The sequence below is a fragment of the Vidua macroura genome, chromosome 10 (genome assembly GCF_024509145.1).
Source record: "Vidua macroura isolate BioBank_ID:100142 chromosome 10, ASM2450914v1, whole genome shotgun sequence".
Lineage (NCBI taxonomy): Eukaryota > Metazoa > Chordata > Aves > Passeriformes > Viduidae > Vidua > Vidua macroura.
In genome coordinates, this window is record NC_071580.1 from 24,722,393 (window position 1) to 24,743,697 (window position 21,305).

A 21,305-nucleotide genomic window follows, 5' to 3' on the forward strand; every position below is an offset into this window, starting at 1 on the left:
CATCTTGCTCACCCCGCCCCTGTCGCCATGGCGACCAGCAATGGAGGCCGCCATCTTGCTCCCCACGCCCCGTCGCCATGGCGACCAGCAATGGAGGCCGCCATCTTGCTCCCCACGCCCCGTCGCCATGGCGACCAGCAATGGAGGCCGCCATCTTGCTCCCCACGCCCCGTCGCCATGGCGACCAGCAATGGAGGCCGCCATCTTGCTCCCCACGCCCCGTCGCCATGGCGACAGCAGGCCCTGCGCCCCTTCAGGCCTCAGTGAGGCACCAGTTTGCAAACGAGGTGGGTGTGACTGATACTGGCGGCCTCTCCAGCCCCCAAACTGGGCGCACTGGTTGAATAACTCCTGTACACACATAACTCCTCTGCACAGAGAGCAGTCTCCCAAGATGAAGCTGAGAGCATCACCTGTAAAAAAAAAAAATCTCCCAAAGCTATGCAGCAGAATGAACAAGTTTATTGTGTCACACAGAAGCATAAATTGTAAAAAAGGGATTAATTTAAAGCCTGAAATGCTGCATGTGGCTACAGTGTCACTTAGTGGCTGAGGCACAGTGCAGGTGTGTTTGCTGGCAGTCAGGTGTTCACTCAAACACCTTTACAAGAAAAGGTAAAAAAGAGACTCACTGAAGCCATAAAATGCTGCACATGACCGTGGTGTCACAAAGCAGGTGAAGGCAGCCCAGGTGTGTTCAGTGACAGGCAGGTGCTCACCCAAACACCGGGGCAGCAGCTCTGGCAAAGCTGAGCGAGGCACTCAGTGCTCGTGGTCGCGCACGTGGTAGCCAAGGTGGCTCCCAAAAGGGAACTGGGCAAAGAAGGCTCTGGCCATGTCATTGATCCTGTTGTAGGCTCCCACGGTCCGGAAATATTCCACATAGGACCAGAAATCATTGGATGAGAAGGGCCAGTAGGGCAAGGCTGCAGCTTCCCCGTAGAGATCTAAAAAACCCAACCAAAATAAAATATTGCAGATTACTATAATATGAAGTGCTTTTGTTGAGAGGTTGCGCTTGGAGCCACCGTGGTTTGGGGTTGTGGGTTCCCTTAGGGGGCTGGTGTCCTCCTCTGGCAGGAGAGAGGCAAGGAGAGCCATTGACCCCCCCTCCATGACCCACTCTACAGAAAATTGAGCCAATATTCCCTGCTCCAGATGCACCAGGAGTGACAGAGTGGGGCAAGATGGGGAGCAGGAATGAAGGGACACATGCACATTTACACCAATTCAAGAATTCATCAGGCTGGTTTAATTTCTAGAAGGCTGCTGGTTATTTCAAAGCAAGGAGCGATTGCAATTGAAAGCCGTTTTCCCTCATTCCCATAATTTGCTTTGCCTGATATAAAAGTATAAGGAATAAGGCACCACCCTCTATGGCATGCCCCTGCAGCTGAGCACGCTGCCCACAGGACTCCCAGGGACTGGGGCCATACTTCCCTGATACTGCCTGGGACTGCAGAGCTGTGCCTCTCCTCAGGGACGGTGGGAAACGAGCTGTGGGGATGGAGAGGAAAGGCTTTGCCACTTGGGAGACAGCTGCTGCATTTGGGCCTGCTCTAGCAGTACCAGAATGTGATAGAATCATTGAAACAAGATTCACAATTCAGCAGCAAAACAAAACCAGTTCTGAAAATGCAGGAACCAATCACCCTTGGGCCCAAATGTGGGCAAACAGAGAAGCAGATATGAAATGTAAACAGCAGCTGAGAGCACAGTCACAAATGTCTTTCTGTGCAGTGAAGCTAAACACAGTATTTTATTTTGATTTGAAGCCCATTTAGATGAATGAAAGTCTTTCCACTCAGCTTGGGGCCAGGGTCTTTAGTAGGAATTAAGAGCCTTCAACAGTCCTGTTGTCAGACTTGGATTTTACAGAGTCAAGTTTGCAGCGTGCAGGCACAGATGGCACATAACAAACCAAGTGAACCAGCCAAATGCTCCTCTCCAGTCTGCAGAGGAGAACTCACTGTTTATACCAGCTGACCTCAGATTCACTTTGCAGGCTGCTGCTCGGCCCAGTGTGAAAGAAAACAATAATTGCTGGTAATGAGAGCAACGGGACACAGCCTGAACAGGGTTCTAATTCTAGATTGATGCAGGCTCTCCTGACTCTTGCAAAAGTATTTGCTGTACACAAACACAGATAACATGTTAAAAATATTTTAGAGATCATATTTTAAAAAGATTTATTTCTAAAGAAATAGGATGGAGCATGGACGGGGGGAAAGGTTTGAATGATAAGTAATCATATTAGACCTTACTGTGTATTTGTTTTGTTGATATCTGTTATAATAATTTCTGCATATTTGTGCACTGGAGGTGCTGCTGGCTATCCTCTGGTTAACTGAGATAGACACCAGCAATGGCAGTACTTGGTTATTGCAGATACTTCTCTGCAACTTTGTTTTCAGACAGAATTCTGAATAAGTGGTTAAATGATAGAATCAACAGTAAGCCAGTGTAAACATCATTAGGGTGTTGAGGATTTTTTTTAATTAAAGGTAAACACTAATCCAATGGACTAATCACACAAAGTGACATGAACCACAGGGTAGCTGTGTTAAGGGATTTATTCCAACATTTCTGTAATTGGATTTGTGGCAATTTGTAAATTTTAAGCTTTTTGTCATGAAAGCTGGTATCTCTTGCCAAAAAGCAGATACACATACAGCATTATTGTTCAGGACAGACAAAATTCTCAGATGTCCTATACATTTATAAGTCTGGTGCATTCCAGTTAGGATTTTGCACAACAGAATTAGTGACTTGACTGTAATCCCTTTTAAGACTGGATATTAGCTCTATTATTATACATTAATATGTCACCACCTTTTAATAAATTTTAAAGGCATTTTTTTAATTCACTATTCTTTTTCCACCAGAACTAATTGAAAGCTTTCCCATAGTCCACTGAGGTTTATAAGCATTCCTGCCAAAGTCACTGCTGAGCATCAAGTCTGGGAGTTACAAATTACTTTCCTAATTATCAGTGACACAAAGGAAATAAAAACACATTAGGAATTACCATCTCCATCCTGGATGGATCGGGCATCTGTAAGTAAAGAGGAAACACATCAGTACCAGCTCCTGCACAGAAAGACTTTCTGTTAACCAAACATTTTCCATGTATAACTAGAATCTCATAAATTCTTCAATGCCCACATAGGATCCTCAGTGTAGCCAAAAGATGTTTGTTTCTTGAACAGCAGAGCAAGGAGTCCCCCATTTGCAATCAGTCATGGCTATGAACCAACTTAGTCTGGCTGTTAGTCAGAACTCACAGCCTGAACAGTTGGGATTAAAATGTCAGCAATACCAAATAGAATTATTAAAGAAGAATTATTATATAATTACTAAATACTGTATTTAGAACAAAATACTTCTGGTGGCTTGAAAAAATAAACAAGAATAAATTCAGTAGTAATCTTACCTGTTAGAATATCCATCAGCATACAGAAGAAAAATAAGCCAGTAAATGTCATCTTGTCTGCAAGAAACTGCTCGTGTTTTTGAAAAGTAATCTGCACAATTGAGGAGTATTACAAGATAATAATCACACAAACTCTATTATTTCTTGTTTTAATAGAAGAATACATTCCAAAATAGATTCTAGTTACTAATTTAGGCATCAAAAATCCAATCATATTTCTTATGCCTTCTGAAGTGCAACACAGAGCATTAAAAGACCGTCAGTCCTGAAATGTGTATTGATATTTTGGTTTTAGATGGCATAAATCCAAAAGGTGCCTCTGAACTGACATGAAATCAAGTGTCTTTGGAAATGTTTGATTTTGTGGTTAATTTCATTTCACTTTGGAAATTACCTCTCTCTTTCTCTTCTTTTCTTCTTGCAGCTCTGAGTCAGCTACAAAACTCGAAAAGGATTTCTATTGCTGTAAAATAGCAGTGCTTTGTAAGGAAGGGCAGGGGGGAAACGTCACTGAGTTACTACACCAATCGGATTTTGTCTTCTTCAGGTATTTTAACTGCTCACATTTGCATTATATTTCAGCACTGCCCATGGAAGAGACAGTGGACAGTTTCTGAAAGGAAATCAGAATTAACTTTGGCAATAACACTTGGTTTTGGAACATAGAGGGGGAAAAAATCCAGAAGCAAATTCAGTGATTATTACAGTTGCTGCCCTCCTGATTTTCTTTCTGCCCCTTTAGACAAATAGATTTTTAAGAATATTAGCTGAGCAAATTGCTAATAGGATATTGAGTTCTCTCTCCAGCTCAGTCATAAACCCCAGAAATACTTGACGGTGCTTTATGTTCTTACTTATGATCCTTAAAATCTAGACCATAAAATGTACCAGGCAGCAAGTGCCCACTAAAATCAATTGGGTTACAGTAAGTAAAGAAGGAGGTCCCTGAGGACCCTGTGGTCCATGCTGATGGTGCTGGTGCCTTCAGGGAGTCGATACAGTGCATTGAAATGCATTTTCACATTATACCCATTTCCTGGAAAGATTCCTCTCCCACACCAAGTAAGTGCTTTGGGCTACAGCCTGTGCAGGGTGCTGTATGGATCCAGCACTCTGAGAAGCCTGAAGGGGAGACACGGTTTGGAGAATATTCAATTGTCACGTACATCTTGATTGATTTTCATCTAGCACAAAACCCCTGATGGCAGCAGGTGTGGTCAGGGACCAAGGTGCAGCAGAAAGTGTTCTGTGACTCCTGGGCAAATTGGGGATCTCCATGCTTCTTGAAGATGTGGCAGTTCAGGTCATCTGGCCAAACCTTCAGCTATTTCCAGACGGCTCCTCTCTTGAGAGGAGCTACTGAGATGCCAATGCAGAGCTCACTGTGCATGTTCATGCTGTGAGATTTGACTGTACACATGCTGATCTGAGCTGCACTCTCTTGCTGGGCATTTGCAGTTGCCTTTATGGTCTACAAAAGCATTTCTCTGTGTCAGTTCTAGACACCTGCATTTCCCATCTGCGTGTGTAGCTCCTGACATCAGTGCCTTTGCTGTACCACATCCACCCATCTGCCACAAGAGCACAGGGGAAATCTGTGCACTCACTAAGTCCTGGAGCAGAGAGAGCCAGGTGAGTGGCCTTGCAGGAGGACCCAGCTTGGCTGGAGTTTGCTCCTATCTACACACAGAGTTAGATAGTTTTGCCAAGAATTAATTCAAGATGTTCTGAATAAGGGGAAAAAAGGGTCCTTTGTAGCACACTAGGCTGTGCCAAGTCTTGTGGAGGGTGAAAAGAAAAATATTATGAAAGCAGAATGTATTGCATCTTTGAAAGGCCTTAATCCTCCTGCTCAATATGTATTTCCTAGGCCTGTAGGAGGGCTCCCTACATAAGCCATGTTCTTGCAGCACCTCAGCCCACTCACCTGGGCTGCAGCAGCTGTGGGTGGGAAAAGGCACTTCCTTGGAGTCCTGTGCTGCATCCATGTACCTGGGTGCACCACCAGCACTGCCTGCAGAGCCAGGCTTTCCCTTTCACTGCCCAGTCTGCATATCCTGCTCCAATAAAAAACCAGACGCACTGAGGTGTGTTGATACACACACAAAACAGTCATCAGCTGTAATTGAATAATTGCCATAAAGCTATTTTTATGTACATCCATCAGTAGCTTTTTGTTTTGACTTGTAATAAACCAGATGTAGTTCCAAGTGGGAGGTGAGATAATGTGTTTTGGATGATGACAAAGGAGAATAATGATGCTCCTGATGCAGCCACATCCTGCAGCTCTCCTCTTGAGGTATTAACGGCACTGTAACAGCAGGGCATCCAGGATACCCTTCCTGCATTAGGCCTAAGCTCATCCAAGGCACCTTTTTGGGTAAATTGGTCAGTAGCAGGATGATAAATTCCCAGAGATTATCAGATTTGGGGTCTATCTGATCACAACATGATCTGCTACAACACTGGATGATCTTGGGAAGATCCCCATAGCTATTGGGCTGACACACACCTTTACACCTACCTCCTTTACACCTTCTTATTCTGTCTTTTGAAGCTTGGAGTTACTTCCAGAGCCAGGAGGATCACTGATCTGACATTGTGTAACAGTCTTCTAACAATTACACACTTGCAACTTAATTCAAATCAAAGTTGTGCACATATTGGAGATGCAAATAAGTTCTCAGGGTTTCCATGCTAAAGCAGACCTAGGAAATTATAAAAAGAGGATAAGACACAGCACTGAAAACAACTTGCATCACAGGTTACAACCTCTTCTATCAACACTTCTCTTGCTGTACAGGACTACTTGTCCCAACTGAGTCTGTTTTAAACACAGCATTGGACTACAGAAAAACTGATGAGTTCTCATCAGTTGCTTGAAGAACTGTGTCTGGTGAGTTCAGTGTGCCAAACAGTGCACAGTGTGCTCTCTGGCTGGTCCCAGAACACATGGTGCTCTAACTTGCAGGGTTTGTAACAGCCTGCAAGCACATTAATTTCATCCCCTTTTTTTTTTTTTTTCTTTTTCTTTCTCAAGGAGCACTTTCCTTTTTTCAAACATAACACAAAGGACAATTAAAATAACAGCACTGGGTGTCCAGTACAAGTGCTGGCATGGATCAGTTAGCAGAGCCCTCTGCTAATAGCTGCTGCCCTGCAGGCTTCTTCACTGCTGAGCAGTAATTGGAGATGCCATGGTGCCCACGAATGCAAATCTTGCTCAGCAGCAGCCACATTTCAGCAGACACTACAGCACTTAACAGGCAGCTGCTTAATGAGTTCAGTGTCTTAATTTCTACTTAGTTTGGAAAGAAATTTACTGTTCTCCTTTTTCAGAACAGCCCATTAGCTCAAAAAGTTGTTATTCCTGCTGTCAAGAAATTCTTCTTCGGGTTCAGTACTCTAAAGTTTGCATAAAGTTTTTTAGCTAAGGCCATTCACTCAGAAAAGCTTTGCTACACGATAGAAAGGGCTGTTGTTTTTTCCTACCCCACATCCCAGAAGGATCCAATCAATATGTACTTTCTGTAGATGGCTCTCAAAGCCAGAAAATCCCACACAGAGCCGTGTCAGAGACAGAAATCAATCGCAGCACAGAGGACATTCCCTTGGGAATAAGGGAATGTAATTTGGGCAGCACAGGTGTTTGTGTGACTCAATGGGGAGCAGTCCTGGAGCTGCCAGCCTGCCTTCAGATGGGCCTCTCACTAACAGGCTGTTTTACCCAGAACCAACCCCTGTGGAGCAATTCAGCTCTCCTTGTCAATTAACTTGAAACAAAGATAAAGGAATACATAAAAGCAAGTTTATGGATGCCTTTGCTTTCTCAATAGCTATGTTAGACTGCTATCACACACACAAAAATCTATAATGCTTCAGGCACTGAAAAAAACCCTGTTTAAAAAGCCAGAATTTTTCTTATTAAATCAATAGACAAAATCAAGTGCATGAAGAGCTCCACAGGAACTTATCTAAAAACTAAATAGGACTTACAGATACATCTGAAGTGCTCTGCCCTTGAGCTGAGCAGACAAAATATTCTCCATAGGGCTACAGCACTTCTGTACATCAGAAACAATTCATGACAGTGATATATTGACCATCCCTAAAAACAACAAACAACAAATGTTTGATTATTTCCTCCAGCAATTTGTCCAGATAATACAGGTCAAAAGGAGATCCCTGTGACTAGAATATGCTTTGCTCAGACAGGTGTAAGGACCTCACAGTGCCAACAAGCCAAGTAACAAAGTGACCAGTAAATGTAAAATTCTGTGTAAATTTCTCCCACTTTCAAGGCACGTGATTTCTGACCATTCCCACTCAAACTAGATTTGGAGCTACCAAAGATAGTTGTGGTATAATGTTCTTTAATGCTCAGTCATAGACAAAAAGACAAATCAAATAAGAAGACAGGAAACAAAACCCATAAGACATCACTTTGCCATTGTGCCAGTTAGTCCCATTTTGAATATTGCCTGCATTTTTGGTCTCATACAACAGACGGCCATGACTGAACAAGACAGGATACAAAGAAGAGCGTGAGGGGAATTAGCAGACAAGGACCAGCTAAAGCAGACTGAGACTCTTCAGGCCAGCAAAAGGATCTCAAGATCTTGATTTCTACCAAGAGATACCATATTAGTCTGGCAACACCTTGTTCAAAACAAAAGGTAGTGGGGATTGATACAGTTAAGCTGTGGAAGGTCTTGTCATGATGTATTATCAACTATGCAGTGTCCTGGCTGCAGTGTCTGAGCCTGGCCTGGGAGCAGAACTGCTCTGCATCTCACTCCTCTGATACCCTCTGCTGCTGGCCAGGTGAGCTCCCAGGCTGAGCCTGATCTTACAGTCAGTTTTACTGAAATATGACATATTTCCAGTTCTTGTAAACAGACAGCTTTCCTGCCAGCAAGTGGCTTGATCATCCTGATAATCATAGCTCCTGGAAACAATTGAAAGGAGACACAGCAGATGGATTTGGATAGTTATAAAACCATTAACAGAATAACTGCAGTACAATTAGAGATAGCCCAGTGAAAGTGAACCACTTGCAGATGTACTAGAGCTAATTGTGAAGGTCAGAGTTACAAACCTGAGTTAAGGAGTAGCTGTACACTTAAATCAATCACACTTAAGAACCAACAAGTAAGTGCATCATTTATTTCAACTTATCATTTTAACCTCTATCTGAAGAAAGGTTATATTTGTACATGCAAATGAGCTGCCAGGCGTTCACAGGCACCAGGCAGTGCTGCATGCAGCAGCAGGTACTGAAAGCAAAGGTGGGGAGCAATCCTGGACTAGTGCAGCTTGGCTCCCAAGGAGCTAATCCCGCCAGGTATCCCAGTGCCACTCCCCAGGAGTATCCTCAGCACTCCCCCACTGCTTCTTTGCCCTCCCAGGCCAGCACTGCCAGCTCCAAGCACCAGGTTTTGCTTTCTCCAGGGTCTGTGCAGCGTTTCTGGCACAACACAGCAGTCTGGTCCTCCTGCTCCCCAGTCAAGCAGATGTTCCTGAGCCAGCAAAGAACAGCTGCAGGCTGACTTCTCCCCTCCTATCACCACTGACACTAACAATTTTTTTCTACCGTCCATCTGCAAATTTTCACATGAATGACAGGAACCTCACACCCAGCCTGCCACCAGAGTGGGTTAGGACTTGGTAACATTTCAAACTATTTTTGCTATAGGCAAAATGGAGTATTAGAGCCAACAAGTCCACTTGATTTCTCACATGTTGCTTGCTCAGTAGACATCGTTGGCAGTGCCTGTCAGCACCACAGAAGGTACGTGGCAGTGAGGAGGAGCACTGGCTTCCAAGCAATTCTGCTGCAGGGAAAATGAGAGGCAGCAGCAGCTGTATTCTAGCAGCAGGGCATCCAGGACACCCTTCCTGCATTAGGCCTAAGCTCATCCAAGGCACCTTTTTGGGTAAATTGATCAGTTGTGTGCTTTAGCCTTACTCAGCACAGCCACAGATGACTGAACTCAGGAGAGAATGTAATAAACTGGTCACAGACGGACAGGTTTATTCAAGAACTCTCAAGAGAGGATATATTTTTCCCATTGCCATTAAGGTTAGATGTATCATAGCAATAACCTCCACCATTTTGAAATATACTCACAATATTTTCAGATTGATTGAATGTTCCAGCTACACTTAAGCTATTAAGCCAACAGCAGATGTTTATTGTTTTCATTTCATAGAGATGTTTCTTTAAATAAAAGTGCATTAAATATTTCATTACCAAAGTTAAGATTTCAGTAGGATAAATAGAAGCTTCTTTACACTCAGGGTCTTTTCTTCCCTTTGATTCATATGCCAAGGCTACTTCAATATCACCAGTTATACCTGTCCACAAGCAGCTCTGCCCTAGGGACAATAAAATTTATTAACTAGATTGATGAAGAGATGAGCTTGATTACAAAAAAATCCATCACAAATGTGAGCAAGTTGCCAGTATATTTGATACCAGCAATCAATGAGACCTGTTAGTGGCTGTATCATTGCAGCTGTTGCCAGACAGTCACACAGAAAAGTCACACAGGCTTTGCTACAAGCAGAGCAGGTTAGCAAATCCAAGGAACATCACATGTGGGTCTGGAAAGAATTGTTCTGTTTATCCACCTTACAAAGCTTTGCTGTTTTAAAGACTGACAGTGAAGCGATACGCGGAATAAATAGATAGACTCCATAACCTGAGGTAGTTATGAAGTGGGTATGTATGTCAGCGCCCGACACAACTGAGACAGCTCTCCAAAACTTGTGCCCCGAGCCTCAGTCTTACCCACACCTTTATTCCCAAAGATGTTCCATATGCAATACGTTGCACAACTTTGCCGTGCATATTCAACCCCTGGCCCCGCCTGTCCTCGCCTCTCATGCTAAATAAGTCCACGCCTTTCTGGGCAAGCGTGGTTTGCTGTGATGGTCGTACGGGGGTCTCTCGGTGGTCCTGAGGCTGAAGATTGTGGTCTTCCTCATGGCTGAACTTTTGAACTTTTCCTCTCTGCGCGTGCGCTTTCGGTCCTTTGGTGCTTATTTGAGTACGTCTGTCAGTCTTGATAGGCTTGGAGAGAGAGGAGCTTCTTTATCTGGGTTGTTTGCATCTTTTGGTGTCCTCCAGTACTGTTCTTTATGCAAGAAGCTTCAGAAATTTGCATTTTCCTATGCCCTTTGTACCGTGGCAGAGGTTTCTTAAGTAAAAGGTTAAAATTCAACACATAATTCTACAAGTTAAAAATTTAAATTCTTAATTCATTTTGTTAACTCAAGTGAACTCTATAAATCTCTATTTCAACACCAGCCGCACGAAGCAGGGACAGCCGCAGTTGCTGGCGCTGCGGGATCAGCCCGGAGGCTCCCGGGGGAGCGAGCCCGGCCCGGGGCTCCGGCTCCCTCTGCTGTCCCGGGATCCCCGCTCACACACCGAGATGCTCACGTGGGCAGCAGGCCAGAGCCCGCTCGGGTTTAGCACGCTTGCAATTTGAATAAAGTCGGGGTAAAACTTCAGCTGCAGCAGGAGATACATAAAAAGCAGGACCAAAGGTACAAAGGTGAAAGCCTCATTTCAGCAGACTGCTTTTGCAACTGGAGGATATATCCGTTTCTTCCTCTACAAAAAGGAATTAGGAGCACCTTACATCCTCTATGCAGGCACCACTCACCTTTACAGCATCAAGGGGAGGGGGGGGAGACCAATCACTGCCACGTTCCCAAACCCCCTGCTCCCCCCAGTTAGGCTCTGTAAGCCCTTACAGGAAAGCAGTACTCACACCAGCCTGCTACAGATTAGGGCCTTAAAAATACAAGCAGGAGTCATGAAACAGAAACACTCATAACTCTAGCAGAGCCAAAGACTAACACCCCTACAAAAGAGAGTCGAGGATTAGTAGCCCTGGACCGAGCATGGGACCATGGGCAGGGGCATGGGAGGAGGCTACAGGTGAAGCTGCTTGAGGCCTTTAGGGTATATTAGTGTCTTCAGGCCCCTAGCAATATGTTTGTCAGTTAAAGGGAAAACTGCTGAAATTTTTGTAAAGAAGGTAACAGATGAGTTAGGAGAAAAATGGTGAGGGCAATGTTGTTGGTAAAGCTCTAAAGCATTCCTTGGCAAACAGATTCAGCTCCTGGTATTGTTCATGTTTTCCCATGTGACCCTGGAAAATTATGAGGGTGCTTATATGTTTATCAATACATTTAATCTACAGTCATGTTCATATCTATTTTTAAACGCTTTAAAATGTGCTACATTTTAAACTCACCTTGACTTGTGGCTTACAGTGCTGGTGGGAGCTTAAGACAGGAATAATAACTAAATGGGCTGCCTAGGGACTGAATCAAGGTGATTTCTCTTTGTTGCCCAAGTTTCTATGCCTGTGATCCCTCCTGTCACCTTCCCAAGGCAGATGTCTGTGAATTATATTAAAGGAAAGGATACAAAGTGCTGCAGCTGCCAGGCATGTGGTGGCTTGTCTCACCCAGCACTAGAGCCGGGCAGCACTTGGGACACTTGACAGAAACTGGTCAGGCACTCCCAGCTGTTCTTGGGAGAGAAGGGCAGGGGTTTTTCCTTTAATGCTTCATTCTTACCAGTGCTTTGATTTTCTTAGTCTGGGCAACATGTGCATGGCGGTGCATCCCAAATCTCCCTTCCCATGAGCGCTGTCTTTTTGTGCAAGGCAGCTGGTGCCAGAGTGTTCTGCTCCTCTTTTCCTTTAGGAAAGGTGTGACTCCTGCACAACCACATGCAAAGCACAGCTGTCATGAAAGAGTGTTTTAGGTGCTCAAAGAATTGCTGGCAAAGATATCAGCAAAATCAAGTTTAATGTTAAAATGGAAACATGACAAAGTTTATTAACAAGGTTCACTCTACTGCTTACTGGATGGCAAAGCACACAGAGACCTAAAAGCAATCTATTTGAAACTAAAATCAACAAAAATTATCTACTTGGAGGATGGGGATAGGAAAAGGGTGAGGATAAGAAAGAATAAAGGAGACCCTCCTGTTGAGTCACAATGTTCTCCCCTTGCCAAACTTAGCCCTGGACTTCACCAACCATTTGGCCTAAAGGTTTTAATAGCACTTAGACTTAACAGCACTTAATCAAGAGTTTAATTTAAACAATTTAACAAAAGATTCTTATGGGATTCACAATAGCACAAGAATAACTCACTTATAGGCCTATAACTTACTTATGATTCTAAAGCACTCAAGAATCCAGCAGAGCAGCATTCATTGTACACTGGCTAGAGCACATTGACCCTCACACAGACCTGCAGAAGCATGTACAAGGTAAATACCTGTGAAAATTCCCTTGAGTTCAGCAAAAGATGAGATGTCTTTGTATCTCCTCAGGGTTGAGCTCCCAGGAGTGGGGGTATCAGCCCAGGCTCTGTTGCTGTGGTTCGGTGATGGTCCTGCAGCAACAGCAACGTTGAGAACTCTTGTTCTCTGAGAGGGCCCCACTCAGAGAGAGGTGCTGGTCTCAGCCTGCTGCAGTCCAGGAGAGCTCAAAGGCTCTCACTTTGCACCACTGTTTATATGGCCATGAGACAGTGGGCTTTAGCCACAGTAATCTTCCATCCTGGCTGCTATTTAGGCCAGCATGTTTCTTTGAAAGTTTGATAACAAAAATATTGTTCCACTTGGGTTGCTATTCAGCAAGAAAAGTAAGTTTTCAAGGCTGTTCCAGGAGCGAGGAGCTCGTTAGACAACCCAAGTTCCTGGGAGTGGACAGTGTTTCAGATAAGCTCAGGAAGAGCTGAGCCCAAGTACTGTTTGTCAAGGCCAAGGCCTAACAAGCATTTCTGAGATGGTAGTGCAGCCCAGGGTGGGGGTGGGATGCTGCAGCACTCCAGCACTTTGAACACTGACACAGCTGGGACATTTCACAGCTTAGGACAGGAGTGTGTATAAAGCCAGTGACCCACAGGGGTTCACACAGCTGCCCTCTGGGCAGGGCTGCACCTGCACATGGTGTCAGCTGCCTCCACATGCCACTGTGCCCTCCCAGCAGCTCCTCTGTGGCCTGGCCTGGGCTGAGGTCGCCATCCACAACCTCCTGTGCCCAGCCTTGGCCTCACAAGGGGAGCAGGCATGCACTGGCACTCCTGTGCTCCCCTCAGCAGCACCCCAAAATGGGAACTGCTTTTGTAGGCTGTCCATGCTCAAGATCCAGTAGAATGAGGGTCTTTAGGGAAAACTAAAAAGGGATATTGGGAACCCATTTCCAAGCATACTTAATAAATGGAGACATCATATGCATTGATTAGGCTTGTTTCCTGATTGTTAGCCCAGGGCCTGGGCTTCTCTCTAAACTGTGTGCTTCCCAGTGCTTGTACATCCCTGCTGGTGTCTCTGCTCCTTTCACCACTTCCATCCTGTCTATTAGCAGGTGTGGAAAAAATTACCCTACACCACAAACTTCTCTTTTTTAGCATAACCAACCTGCTATGTTACTGTCTGACTCCTGCTGATCAAGGTGCCAGAATACCCTGCACCCTTTGTAAAAAATGTCCTTGCTCATTATGCAGCTCTCCTTTTGCTTAGCCTAAGGGCAGAGACTTTTCGTTTTCTTCCCCAGTGTCCTTCCTCCCCTCATTATCAGAAAGTCCTGTATGGGAGATAACAAAGTCTCATCACCTTCTCACTGCCTGAGCCAGCACAATTCCTAATCCCTCTCAAACTGCAAGGGAAGCCAGAGCCTGACACACGTAATCCACTCCTGACCTTGCCAAAACACTGCAGACATGATTAACTATCCTCACCATGCACACCTCCCTCCCCCAGCCCTTCACTCAGTAAAACAGCCAAAACTGCTCCACAAACTGCTCCCACCCCTGTCCCTTTGCCAGCAGCTCATAAATGTGAGCCCACCCTCCCATCAGTGCTTTTTGCTTTGAGTCAGGCCCACCTCTCTTCCTTTTTCTTGTACTCACATGCTTTTTAATGTTTTTATCATCATGCTGATGATTAGATGCCCATTTTCATCTGCATGAAACAGGAGGACCCAGCAATACAGACTATGAATCCTTCAACATGAAGTATTTTTCACTCTGTGTGTGTGTGTGTGAGCTTGTTTGCATGGGTTTTTTTCTTATCTGGAAGAGGCACAGCCATTACTTTTGTATCAACTCTGAGGCAGGAAATATTTTACATATTGCTTATTAAAAAAAAAAAAACCAACAAAAAAAAAAAAAAAAAAAACAAACAAAAGTCAAGTGTGGGTACATCAGATTCTGGAAGGTTACATTTCAAACTTTACAGACAGCTCCATATGTAAACTTCGGCTTCATTGGTACAGCAGTGCCTTTCTTCTGAAGCCTTCGAGATGCTGTAGAGATGCAAAGGGCTCAGTGTCCATGGGCTGCCTCTGACCTTGCTCCAGCACAGCCTTTATGCACGTGCTTATCTTTGAAGAAAGGCAGAGGGACTTGCTGAAACTGGCAGGCAAGAAATGCAGCTCAAAGTGCTCTGCTGGACTGGGGCCAGAGCCCAGAGTGTGTGAGCATGGAGCCAAAATTAACTCAGGCTCGTTGCTGTGAGAGCTGCCTGAAACAGGGAAATACCCTTCTGTGGGAGATTCTGTTGTTTGAGATTTTTTTTTGGTTAAGGGTAATGCGAATAAAACCCTTTGTTAAAGCTTTAAAATAGAAATTATTTAAATGTGCTCCCCCTCCTTCCCATTACCTGCAGCCTTCTTGTCATCCTTAACAAAATATTAAAAAAAAAAAAAAAAAAATACCAGGAGCTGTTACAATGGAAATAATAGGTTTAATGTAAAACCCTTGACTATCCTTATTTGTTCTGAAGCTGTAAAAGTAAGCTAAGATTTTGTCAACATATCATCCCTTTCAGGCCCTGTGTTTACATCACAAGGAACTCAGAAGATGATTTATGGAGAATAAAGAGGACTAAAAGACAGCCTTGCTGAGAGCAGGGGAGACCTTTCTGAGGGTACACGAGTGTGTGATGACAGCAAGGGGGAAATGCCCTTACAGACACAGCAGTGAGGTGGGCACAGCTGCCAGAACCAGCACAGTGGGGACCCAAGAGTCTTCCCATTGCAGTGTGGCCAGAAATCATAATTAATTCTGCAAACAGCTCCACAGTGGTCCAAACCCAGGCAGAAAAGGTGTGGAGTACTTAGCTCTGGGTAACAAGGCAGGCAACAGCCAATCTGACAAGCCTAAACACACATTCACATGCCTCATTGCCCAGGGATGGGGTAGTGGGAGGTTCTAATTAAGTACCTGCATTAATGTCTACTGAATCATGGCTTCTGCCAGGATTTAAGCCAGAAATTTAAATCTCCAATGCCTTCACCCTGTGTGACATCAAGTAACTTAACCAGATGACTGGTTTTAAGCCTTCCAACAACTCCATTCCTTTCAGCTGGATTGCTTCTGCCTGCCAACCCCTTGCAGTCAGCTGTGCCAAGCTGCAGCTAGGGAGGCTGGTGAAGATGGCACTACAAAGGAAAAAAAAAAAAAAATTCAAATGAGACCCAAGAGAGCCAGGTTCTATTTTGAGTTCTATCACAGCTTTCCTGGGTAACCACAGGCAGTTCATGCTATTGCTTCTGGCATTCAATTTGCATCAGTGTATGTGCTGCAAGATGAGGAACATGGCAGAAGAGTCATAAATTTTTATTAATAATGTAAGGCAAGGGCAGAGCCAGCAGGAACTCAGAATGGGTGGGATTACTCAAGATCTCATTCTGATGTGGAGCTCTGTGCTAGCCTGCAGCAAGCACACAAGATTATTTTTAAGGTACTTTTGTTTTGCTTTGGGTCAAGGGTTGATGGTGTACTGAGAGGAGTTTCAAGTTCTGCAAGGGCAAGGGAAAGCAACCATGAATGTGATAAAAGGCCAGACAAGGACGAAGCCCCTTGCTGGCTTCAAACATAAATGCATCCTTATAAAAATAAGCCCATTTCCTTGTAACTGGAGTGTGCAGGAAGTTTGTTTTTATAAGTAGAAAACAGAACCAGTTCTTAATGAGGAACACTTGTCCATGGCCAAATATCTTGTCAACAATGGTAATTCTTTCAAGTTCCTCTGTGCATGTGACATCGCAAAAGAATTATCTTTTAAGAAACATGATCAAAAAGTCCATAAAGCCCAAACAAGGAATTTACTGGACAAGATTCTAAGAGAAGGAAATAGGAAAAAAATGAAAGCATAGTTAAAAAAGAAACCCACCATAAATGCTACTGACCCCTAGCAGCAAAAAGTGCTGTATTGATGCTGACATCAATTACTTAGGGAAGGCTGGGAAACCCTTCCCAACAGGAATACAGATGTCTTTCATTATCTGGTTCAGCCACTGAGGAAGACTGAACACCCCACTGACTGCTTGTGTCCTCCTGATGAGGATGTGACCAAATTTGGGAAATCTGCAAAACCAGTCTGAATGCGTGTCTGGTGCCAAAGGCAGAGAGGAACAGTCAGAGCTTCTGGGCAGGCTTAGGGGCTGTAGCTTTTCATCCTAGAAAGTTGCGTGCTGAAAGTTCGAAGTACAAGCAGGAATTCAAGGCAAAGAAGAGGTGCAGGGTAGAGTCTGTGCTGTCATCCCTTCAATCTTCATCCCCTTGAGGAATGATGCAGCTGGTTTGCTGTGCCATGCAGGTAGCCCACATCTGTGGAGCACAGAGCATTCACAGCTCACTGTCTGTGTTAGAGAGGCAAATCACAGGGCTTTTTCTAAAATCTGTCACTTATGGGTGCAGGCTATAGACCAAAAGAAGAATGGTGTCATCATATGCATGGGTGAAATTGGTAAATGGCAGGGTACTCTCAGAAATAATTTATATGATTGATTCTCAAGATTCAACACATTGCTCTGCTGTTCTCTTTGAAACTCCTTTTTAGACCTTAACTCTGTGTAAGACCTGCAGAAAAAGGGTAATCTCTAATGCCAAACAAGTGGCTGTGTAGAGGTCTCTAGTTTGCTCCCACTGTGCAACCAGTTACATTTGGTGACTGTGCATTCAGGGTTTATCACCTTCTTGTTTTTGTTACTCCCTTCTATCTCATGCCCTGCAAGGAAGGACAGACAGAAGGCCTGTTTGTACTGAAGCCATTTACCATCAGCTTTGCCAATTCCAGGATTTTGCCCACTGTATGGCTCCAGTGCTTAATTCTGTATGTGTGTGACCTGGCCAGGGCCCCAAGGCACACTTTTATGTACAGGAGCACCACCAGTGCCACAGTTGTTTGCTGAAGTAATTTAAATTAACTCCATAGTGCAATTCAGTGAGGGAAAGATAATACAGGTTGAAAGTTTCAGCAACTTGATTCAGTTCAGCTACAAAAATGACAGATAGCCTCATGTGACTTGGAACTTTATGGAAAGTGCAGTTCTTTGTGTATAACACTGAAACAGGCTCATTATTATTTCATGAGCTAGCTGGCCAGTGTCACCATGGATAAACAAACATGGGAAAATCACTCTGACCACTTCTCAGAAACTTCTGCTGCAAACCATTTGTGAATGTAAATATTAAGGGTGGGAAAACCTCAAAGTCTCTGACCCCTGTTTCCACGACCTGGCATCTTGTGAGAATTGGTTACATAGTGAGAAATTTGAAACCTTGACAACTTGGCTTCAAAAGTATATTTTTTAATATACATCATTGTCCTGTTACTGAGTAGGAGAGAGACAAGCCTCCTCTTCAAAGCACAATTCAGGATAAAAAAGAACCTCTGTAACCATGGGGAATTGTGGACCAAAATGCTGCTTTGATTTGAATAGTAATAAGTGTAATATTAAAATATAGAATAGGCATTTATATCTTTTACCATCTTGCTGGATCTGGGATAGGGCTTATTCCTGTCAATGTATTTATGCAGAACTTAGACTCATTTCTCTGGTTTCACCTAAATTGCTGTGTTCTGCTCCTCTTTCTTTAAAACTTTATGCTTCACTTTGTTATTGAGCTGCTTTGGGGTGTAAAAAGTATATACAGCTGAATAAAAATCAAATATTTTGTAGCTTTGGTTCTGCTTAAAAAAAAATTGAGAGCAACAGAGAGTTCTACATTTCATCAGCAACTGGCAATTTGCTCCAGACCTCACCCAATCTAGTGCTTGGGTCTATATGGTAAGAGGCTCCTGGAAAGGACACTTGGCTGGGCTGGAGCAGTGACATCCTCTGTGTGTCACCTTCTTGGGAAAGGCATTTCTTTTAGCCTGGTCTGTCACCATAGCAGGTAACATGTGCCACAGCACAGATCCAATACTGAAAGACATTGTGAAAGTTGCCAGACTGTGCTGCATTTCCTTGCTTTCCACTGTGCCCTGCCTATGTGGGACATTTGAAGGTCTTATCAGTAGGAAAGAATTTCCTATCATGAGTTATGATCTGATCTTGAAAAGGAAGGAAGGGAAAGAGAGGGAGAAAGAGAGAACAGAGAAAGAGAGAAGGATAAGGAGAGAGACAAAGAGAAAAAAAAAGAAAGAGAGAGAGAGACAAGAAAGAGAGCAGAGAAAGAGAGGGAGAAATAGAGAAAGGAGAGAAAGAGAGAGAGAGAAAAAGAGAGACATGAAGAAAGAAAGAGAAAAATAAGAAAAGAAAGATTTACATGCTTCAAAAACTGATGCATAGAACCATTCATGATTAATAAGTCTTTGCAGAATTGAGACCACTGGTGGAGATGGCAGCTACCATGTAAATTTTAGCTATTGTCCTTTCCAGCCTCTGAAACTACTGTGCTTGTATGGGATGAGCTGGGGAGAAAAGGGGCTGCTCTGCAGCAGCAAAATGCTGAACAGCTGGGACCAGACCACATTGAGAAAATGTCACCTGTCCCCTGTTCCCCTGCTCAGGAATATTTTGTAGATGACAATATTCAGGAGAAAACTGAGCCTATACAGGAGCATAGCTATGGAAGCTCTCAGTTCAGTCAAAGAGAGAACAGAGTGAGTTCTCTCAGGCTTCGGCCTGGGAAAGTTAGGAGAAAGAATCAAAACAATTATTATTTCTGTTCATGTGTTGTGCCCACGTGGAATGTGTTCTGCAGATTGTTTACCCAAGGTGATTGCTTGTTTGGATTCTGGTGATGGTGTTTGGATTCAATGACTAATCAGATCCACAGCTGTGCCAGGACTCTCAGGAGAGAGAGGCACGGGTTTTCGAGTTGGTAGTTGGTGAGAGCTCTTGCTACTGTAATATAGTGTAATAGAAGTATAATAGAATATACTAAAGATGATACAATAATAAAGCAATTGATCAGCCTTCTGAATCATGGAGTCAATGCTGATTATTACCCAGCTGGGGGCCTGCAGCAACAATTGGTGACCCCGACTTTGAGTGCCCCCAGGGGGGTCATACCACAATTGGTGACCCTGACTTTGGGTGCTCCCGGGGGGTCATATCACAACTGGTGACCCCGAGTGAGGATGAACACACTGCCTTGATTTCCGGGGGTCATACCACACATAGCCATGCACATGCTTTTGTTTTCCATCTGTCTGCTTTCAGTCAGTCTGTACCAGTGGGTACAAAGGATTGTCCAGCAGCACAGGAAAGGGCAGGCAGGGCAGATGCTGTTTCATCTGGTGCCAGCACTATGCAATGTGTTATCTTAATTGTGTCATACACAGCAGTCCATGGAGGCAGCATGGTTTAAATACAAGCTGGAGGCATGAAGCTTGAGTTTCCTCTCACATACATGGGCTCCATGCTAGCATTGCTTCATCATTTTCAGTACAAATTCACACTGGTTTAGATCAGCAGCAACGAGACCAAAGAACAATTATATTCACCAGATGCATACAGTCCCCTCTGGATGGATGTCAGGCAGCCAACATTTGACCTGAGCCTCTGAAAAGTCCTGTTTCCCAAAGTGGAACATGGTGGCCAAGGCAGGTGCAGAGCAGAGAGCCAAAGCACACACTTGGAGGGGTCCATTCCCCTTCAGGGAAGCAGACATGGGACAAATGGAATTAAACTTGCTTCTCCATGATGGCAAAGAAGGAGTCCTGCACAATAAAGCCTCTTGTGAGCTGCTGTCTTTGACCATCAGTCCCAATTTCCCCAAGGAAAATGCTGCATTTTTACCCTCTGCAAGATTTCACCCTGTGGCTGCCAAGTACCCTCTGCTCTGAGGACACTTTGAAAAAGTCACAGCCAGGCCCTTCTCTTCACCTGCCTTTCCAGAATGGGGTGGGTGTCCAGAACATCCTTACTGGGCTCACCATGCCCAACATTTGCTCCCACTGAACTCAAGTTGGTGGCGAAATATTTTCCCCTTTCAGGCAAAAGGCTGGCTGTGACCCAGTTCCCTGTCTGGGAAATGGGGAATAGCAAGCACTCTGTTTCTGGGTATGGAGAGAAAACAGCCTTTGAAGCAGGAGCTGTGTTTGAAAGTCTTTCTGGCTGTAATTGACACAACAGGGTCCAGGCCTTGGTTGTAATAATTCTCCCCAATCAAATTCAGAGGCAGGATAAATGCAATTAAATAATTAAGCTATGATTGTGTCTCCACTGACACAGCAAGGAAATTGAGATGCCCAACAGATTGTTTGAAAACTGTTAATTTTGCATAATCTCAAAGTGGCACATTTTTCTGTACAGGTATCTCAGGAATACATGTTTTTGCAAGAACATGGCTCAGCATTTCTGTCCCCTGCTGTGTTAATCACATCCAACTGGTATCTGAATAATAAAGCAAATCCCCCACAGGATAAAGCTGATGTATGAGAATTTGAATTTGGCTGACCTGGAAATATCTCAGTCATGGATTTCACAAGCTGCATTGTCAGAATAGGGCAGAGATAATTGTGGCTTCGACTAAAGAGCAAGGAGGACAAGCAACCATGAGATAGTAAGGATGAAAATAAACAGCCCCACTGAGGGAT

General features: G+C 44.1%; 2 protein-coding genes across 12 annotated transcripts in view; one reads left to right on the forward strand and one right to left on the reverse strand.

The window, feature by feature from the left end:
- Positions 1 to 196: 196 nt before the first annotated feature.
- On the reverse strand, positions 197 to 13,092 carry OTOS (otospiralin). Of its 11 annotated transcripts, none has more exons than XM_053985868.1 (4): positions 3,828 to 3,862; positions 3,434 to 3,524; positions 3,029 to 3,055; positions 197 to 947 (listed from the first exon to the last, which is right to left on the reverse strand). In XM_053985868.1, the coding sequence occupies exons 2-4, from the start codon at positions 3,483 to 3,485 to the stop codon at positions 763 to 765; spliced, it is 264 nt and encodes an 87-aa protein (XP_053841843.1). In that variant the 5' UTR covers positions 3,486 to 3,524; positions 3,828 to 3,862; the 3' UTR covers positions 197 to 762. The 11 variants fall into 11 exon arrangements, 1 of the variants encoding a protein (XP_053841843.1); XR_008438535.1 differs by lacking the exons at positions 3,434 to 3,524; positions 3,828 to 3,862 and adding exons at positions 12,032 to 12,174; positions 12,743 to 13,081 and having other exon boundaries at positions 890 to 947; XR_008438536.1 differs by lacking the exons at positions 197 to 947; positions 3,029 to 3,055; positions 3,434 to 3,524; positions 3,828 to 3,862 and adding exons at positions 5,976 to 6,141; positions 7,430 to 7,541; positions 12,032 to 12,174; positions 12,743 to 13,092.
- Positions 3,939 to 21,305, forward strand: part of LOC128811910 (glypican-5-like) — a 434,871-nt gene continuing 417,504 nt past the window's right edge. Inside the window, exon 1 of the mRNA XM_053985864.1 lies at positions 3,939 to 3,980. The gene's annotated coding sequence lies outside the window, so the exon portion shown is untranslated. The remainder of the gene's footprint in view (positions 3,981 to 21,305) is intronic.